Here is a 6,482-nt window from a genome sequence, read left to right on the forward strand (position 1 = left end):
CTGGCTCGGGGCAGTTTGCATTCCCTTTCCACCAGCTCCCTCCTCTCCCTCCCCGCATCCTTCCCTTTGTGATGACTCATCCTGGAGACGATCCTGGGTTTTTGTCTGACAGCTGCTGCCCACTTTGTCTTCAGCAAAGTCTAATTTCAGAGCGATGCCGCAAGAACAAAACCCGCACCCGAGCGCCTGGTGAGCCACATGAGCTTTTAGCGCCTTAAACAACTCAGGGAGGAAAAAAGAAATGGAGTAGTTTGCATTTTGTCTGTCTCCCAGCAGCAGAAGTGTAAGTCCCAGGAGCAATGCCTGTTTTAAACCCTTAATTCCCGAATTCTCAATACTGTTGCAAACCACCAGGGTTTCACAGGAATCAAAGAGCTGATTTCAAACACATTCCTTAGTGCAGGGTGCACTGGAATTAAAAATGCATCAAATGGGCTCACTTTTTCTGCATGCTCTTGCAGTATCTGGTTTTCCCAACCCCCAAAATTGTTTCCGCAGTTTCTTGCCTCTCAGTTTTGAGGTCCTGCTAAAGAGCCGTTATCTGAGTTAGCTCTGATGTGGGGGTGGTTGGACTCTGCTGGGCGACAGCCACCATGGGAATTTCCATGCCTAGTCAGGCCGGATTGTTAGTCCCCTCTGAGTTCTTGCAGGCATAGGCCACATCCTTGGCGATGCTGCACATCCTGTTGGACATCTGGAGCTCGGTCCTGAAGGCGGTGGGGAAGCAGAACTTCTTGAAGCACGCCTTGAAGTTCTCATCTAAGAAGGCGTAGAGCACGGGGTTCAGGCTGCTGTTGGCGTACCCCAGCGCGGTGCAGAAGCAGGAGATGGCCAGCTCGAGCTCGCTTTCTGCCTTGGCACCCAAGCACTGGACCAGCACGAAAATCTGGATGGGAGTCCAGCAAATGATGAAGACTGCCACCACCACCAGGACCATTCGGGTGATGCGCCTCAGGTTTCGGTCCTTCTCCTTGGAGCCTGAGAGGACACGGACGTTCTTGAGTCGTCTGATCATGAGACTGTAGCAAATGGTGATGATCAACACGGGGATCATAAAGGAGAAGAGAAAGACACAGATGCCGAACACTGGATCCCAGTAATCCACGGGTGAAGGGAGTTTAATTAGACAATCAATTTCTGCAAGTCAAAAAAAGAAAAAGGAAGGAAAGATCAGCAAACGCATATCAAGAAGAAAAGCGTCTGCACATTCAGCTTAGTTTAGGCATGTTTAATACCAGAAAAGCAGTAGCATTGATGCAGCGAGGCAAGCGCAGAACAGAAAGAGTTAAGATGGCTTTACAGCAGAGAGCTCACCACACTGGCGAAACTGGTACCCCTCTCCAATGGTTCCCCAAGCCCACGGGCTCTCCTGGCCACCAACACCTCCCACCCGTTGGATGCATTTTTACTGACCGTTGTTTTCATTCTCTGCAGACCCCATCACCATTGCTGGGATGCCGAAGACAGAAGCCAGCGCCCAGATGCAGACATTCACCACCTTGGCCTTGTGGGGAGTGCGGATGTCTAGCGCTTTGATAGGGTGGCAGATAGCAATGTAGCGGTCCACGCTCATCATCGTCAGGGTGAAGGTGCTTGTGAACATGTTGTAGTAGTCTATAGAGATGGCAATCTTGCAGAGGACATTGCCAAAGGGCCAGAAGCCCAGGAACGTGTCTGTACCCTGGAAGGGTAAGGTCATCAGGCACAAGGTATCAGCCAGAGCGAGGTTAAAGATGTAAATGTTGGTTGCTGTCTTCATCTTGGTGAATCTGAAATGTAGGAATGAGCAATGGTTAGAGCTCCACCTGACCATGATGGGTAAGACATTGAAGCCTACTGAAGAGGGCATTCTGCCACTTTAGGAAGGAGATGCTGTATTTTTCTTACGTAACAAGAGATTGAACACCACTTTCTCCTTTCTACCTCCCACGTGCTTACCAACACACAGCTCAACCCAGCGCCTACAACAATACAAGGGGCACCTTCACAGTGTTCCATGGGCAGGAGAAGCTTATCCCCTCTCTCCTTTCTACCTCCCACGTGCTTATCAACACACAGCTCAACCCAGCGCCTGCAACAATACAAGGGGCACCTTCACAATGTTCCATGGGCAGGAGAAGCTTATCCCCTTAGACTGCAAGCAAGGACCATGAAAGCCTGAGGCTGTCAACTCAGACCATGTTTTTTGAAAAATTACTTCAGTAAGGCTAATCTAGGATTTCATCACATATGGCTTCATTATTATAAATACTGGTGAGAGCTTTACCCAGTAAGCTGATTTGAAAGGCATCATATGGTCCAGGGGTATGTTGATTAGCCATTTTGTATGGGCTCATAGCCAAAGACTATGGGTAATGTGAGCTGTCAAATCAGAATGGGCAAGATGGCCAGCCCTGGCCAGTGGCAGCTAAAAACCGGTGAGGAATGACGTTTGTATCAGAAATCAAAATACCATAATGGATCTTTCTAAAGAAAGAGGTAGCTTGCGGTTAAAGTCATGAGTCAACTCTACTTAAAAGTAATATAGAAATGACAAAACCCTTTTGGTCGCATGAACCAACTGCCCCAAAAGAAGATTCACCTTGCTCTAATGGTAGTCATCTCCTTTTTACGTATGGGAAATGATGCGAAGATGTGATTACCTACCCAAGGATACATGCAGAGTCTGCAGAAATGGAAATTCAATGGTGACTCTGTGACTGAACCTAACATTTCAGCTCCAGGGTGTTCCCTCTCATGGGCAAAATGAGAGCTTAAATAGGTATAATTTTAAAACTACAGCTCATCTATCATTTACTAAACTAACAGCCTTTGCAGAAACGTTGCCAGAAATGGCAGACAATGATGTGTGTTATTAACAGAGGGCAAGTTCATTTGAGGGTAACACTTAAACCCATAAGCTACTGCACTATTTGCAGTCTGATACGCATTGGAATATCATGGGGTCTGATTTGACCTAAAAAAGCTTTTTTTGTCAAATTGGTTCAGAACAGCAAACCCACAACTGCGCTCCTCAGCACTGTACCACCCCACCTCCTGCCTGATGATCTGAGCTTCAGCTCTTGATAGGTGATTTGAATGCTTGGAGGAACATCATCACCGCCACGCTCTGAACGCTGTTGAGACACATGGTGACATAGCCAGGTTTGCAAGAATAACAGCCAGGGGATCCACAATCCAGAATAAAAAGTCTTATCTTTTTTTACCCCTCTTAGAGCTCTAAGCTGTGTTTGTATTAGAAGTCAGATGTTTGAAAGTGGCTTCAGAAAGCAAGAACAAACAATCCTACATTTGACCTTGAAATCCAAGGGAAGCTTTTGGAGCAGGTGAACGTTGATGGAAGCACTTGAGGTCCCCACATAAGCCTGAGTCAGGCTCCTCCTGGACCAGAAATCACAGCAGCCGAGCAAGGCAGTGGGTTCCTAGAAAGCCAGCCCAGATCAGAAAAGCTTTTATAATCAAAAGCAGTAGAGGAAAAATACCAGTGTCTTTCCTATTGTGAAGGGATGAACAAGCAAAACACTTTGCAAATCCAACACAACCAGGCAGCTGCCAGCACTTTAAAGCTTCGGGACTTCCTAAGCCGAATTACCCAGAAACAGACTCCAGTGCTGTGAACCCCAGAGCAGCAGCGTCTCAGGCTGGGTGAGTTTTGCTTTTTTGTTCGAATTCTTGCAGTTGGCATAAATGAGGCAATGCACACAGGGAGCATGAGATGGGTCTGTGAATGGATTCAGACACTTTCCCCTCTAGGTCAGCAGGGGGGGGTAATTAAAATTAAGAAATTAAATCACTGTTCTTTATCAGCCCACACAAAAATTGTCAGCTTAGGCTTCAGGAAATTATTCAGTCACCTAAGACTGTGTTAGCAAAGGTCTCCTAGGAGCTGCAGTCTTCCTCTGCATACCACAGACCTGGCTGAGCTCACCCAAGCTTCCCAAATGTCAAGCTTGTTCCGGTCCATCCTTCCAGAAGGGCTGGACTTGGAGGCAATTCATCAACATGCCTCTAACCCTGACTGCTTTTACTGATGTTATAACTCGAGGGAATAACAACTGCATTTTTGAACCATGATGGGCAACTTCACCACTGTGAAACAGAAAAAATTAAAGGTGTGGGGTTTTTTTTACCAGTGGAAGAAACAAGCAGCAATCCACCCACTTCTACCACCCATCCAGCATCCACAGGGGACAAAATTGCCTCCACACACACGCCTGTGTCCCCAGCACAGTGAGAAGTTTGGGGCATCTCAGATAACCCCGAGCTTGGGGTGTGCAGATTGCAAACCTTCAGCTTCCCCTTGCTCCCCTCCACACCAGGGGACCTTGCTGGTCCCTCTCCTCCGAGACACTTCTCAGCAAGAATTCAGAGTCCAGGTGCAATTGCTCAGCCTGCAAAATCCGCTCTCCCCCAATGCACAGATCTCTCTGCTGCCCCTTTCCTCACTCCCTCCGAGGCAGCAGAGCTGCCTTCCCTTGTTCCCTCTGACGTGTGGACGTGCTGGGGCAACTGGCCCACCGCTTACCTCCTTCAACCCACCTTCAAGTGGATTTTGAAGCTTTTTGTGTTCTTGAAAGGTGGGGAAATTAATTTACACCTAATTGATTACTTCCAGCTCCATTTTCTCTTCAGAGAGCCAACAGCCATTATCCCAACCAACCAATATTCCCAAACACTTCCAGAATGTTCAGTACAAACAAAAAAAAAATCAATTAACCACTTCTCTGTGGATTAACCTTTTTTTCTTTTCCTCCAGGAACTGAGTGTTCTCTTTCTTAATCTGCACAAAAAAGACAAATTAAACTCTCGGGCTTTAGGAGGCACCTAAGGTCGCCCCCACAGCACAGCTCCGATGCGGATAAGCCTGTGGCCTCTAAGGAGGACACTAGCTCCCCGCTGAACCACTTTCTTGCACTCGGTCATGGAGGCAATTTCCTAATGGAGCATCTCCCACAGGGCGGTTCTCAGCTCTCCATCCAGCTCCACCTTTGTCACAAAAGTGATCATTTTGCTCTGCTCTCCTGTTCTCCCGGCTGCTGAAGCCTAAGAGGAAAAACATCTGGATATCAGCTCAGCACTTGGCTTCCCCCTCCTTTTTGCTAAGTGGACCTCAAGCAGCGTTACGTGGAACAAAGCTGTGCTACAGCGAGGGGAACCCACAGTTTTGGAGAGGAGGAGATGGGTAGAAAACAGCTCTTTCACATACTGGGCTTTGAGGTCCTGTTCTTCACAAGGACAGATTCTGTCCCTGGCTGAGCTGCAAACCTCTTGTTTTAGCATGACTCCCTCCTTTCCACCCCGCCACCGCAAGGCTGCAGGGCAGCAAGCAGCTCCAGATTCCCCAGGGCTAAGGACCAGCCGGCTGCAGCAAACCTACACCCCAAAATGGGGCTGCAGCCACCAGGGGCAGAGGGACCAGAGCAAAGCCTTCAGCCCTGGGGAACAGTGAGCGTTATCTCCAGGAGTTCTCTGCCTCTTGATTTTGATATTCGTAGCTCCAGCTCATCGGTATGCAGACAGTGCTGTTCACCTTGAGCAGCTCCCTCCGTCCCCACCCCATGCCCTGGCATCAGAGACAGCCTTTGCTGCCCTTCCTGGACGCACACAGGGAAGCAAAACAGAGCAGAAAAGGCTCAGGGAGGATTTTTGCCAAGCTGCTCCCAACCTCTGACGGTGGAAATCAGCACCAGTTCACTGACATCTCTGCTCTCAACCTGCTCTTAGCCCATAGGTTGTATGAAGCTGATATTTGATTTGGCACGTACCATCGTGATTTGTGCCCTCCCAGCCATACACCCACACCATGCTTTCCGTGTCTCTGCCAGTCTGATCACCTTTTCAAAGCCCCCTCATCCTGAAATTACCCAATTCAAGCCAGTTTATTTTTAATGGTTCAACAGGCCACAAAAAAACACCCAGAGAATTTAAGAAGGACAAATTTAAATCACTTTGGACCATGAAGCCAGACGCTACAGTAGCAAAAGCAGCCAGCCAACGCCAGCACGTAAAAGCCTATTAATTACCTGGCACAACAGTGACTGACTAGCAGGGCTTAAGGAGTCTGCCGCCAGCCAGGATGAGCAGCAATACTTTGGGACAGTTGATTTTCTTGCCCTTTGAGTCTCGCTGCCGTGTCTGGGTGACACTGGTGCCCTGGGGACCAGCGCAGACTGGGACACTGCATGACCCCAACCACTGCCATGCCGAAGGCAGAGTCTGGGTGGCTGCTGCTGCAAAAGCCTCTGCAACTCGCCTGGGGGCTCGCAGGGATGCTCATGCTACCCCAAGTGGGCGCATGGCCACCAGGAATAGTGCTTCAGTCTAAGGAGGGCGTTTGCCAGCATCCGTCCTGCAGCAAGATGCTCCCATCCCTGTTCATGTGCTGGATCTGCCTCTGCTGAACTGCTTGTGCCCTAAATGCTGCTGGGAATTGCCCAGTCCCTGAAAAGCACTGGGAACCAAGTCCCGCATTAAACATCACA

General features: G+C 48.9%; 1 protein-coding gene across 1 annotated transcript in view; it reads right to left on the bottom strand.

The window, feature by feature from the left end:
• Nucleotides 1-613: 613 nt before the first annotated feature.
• Nucleotides 614-6,482, bottom strand: part of OPRL1 (opiate receptor-like 1) — a 10,583-nt gene continuing 4,714 nt past the window's right edge. The window contains exons 2-3 of the mRNA XM_009326822.1: nucleotides 1,414-1,769; nucleotides 614-1,137 (exon numbers count right to left, since the gene is read on the bottom strand). Coding sequence (XP_009325097.1) covers nucleotides 614-1,137; nucleotides 1,414-1,769 — 880 coding nt within the window. The remainder of the gene's footprint in view (nucleotides 1,138-1,413; nucleotides 1,770-6,482) is intronic.

The sequence above is a fragment of the Pygoscelis adeliae genome, unplaced genomic scaffold (assembly GCF_000699105.1).
Source record: "Pygoscelis adeliae isolate BGI_AS28 unplaced genomic scaffold, ASM69910v1 Scaffold286, whole genome shotgun sequence".
Taxonomy (NCBI): Eukaryota; Metazoa; Chordata; class Aves; order Sphenisciformes; family Spheniscidae; genus Pygoscelis; species Pygoscelis adeliae.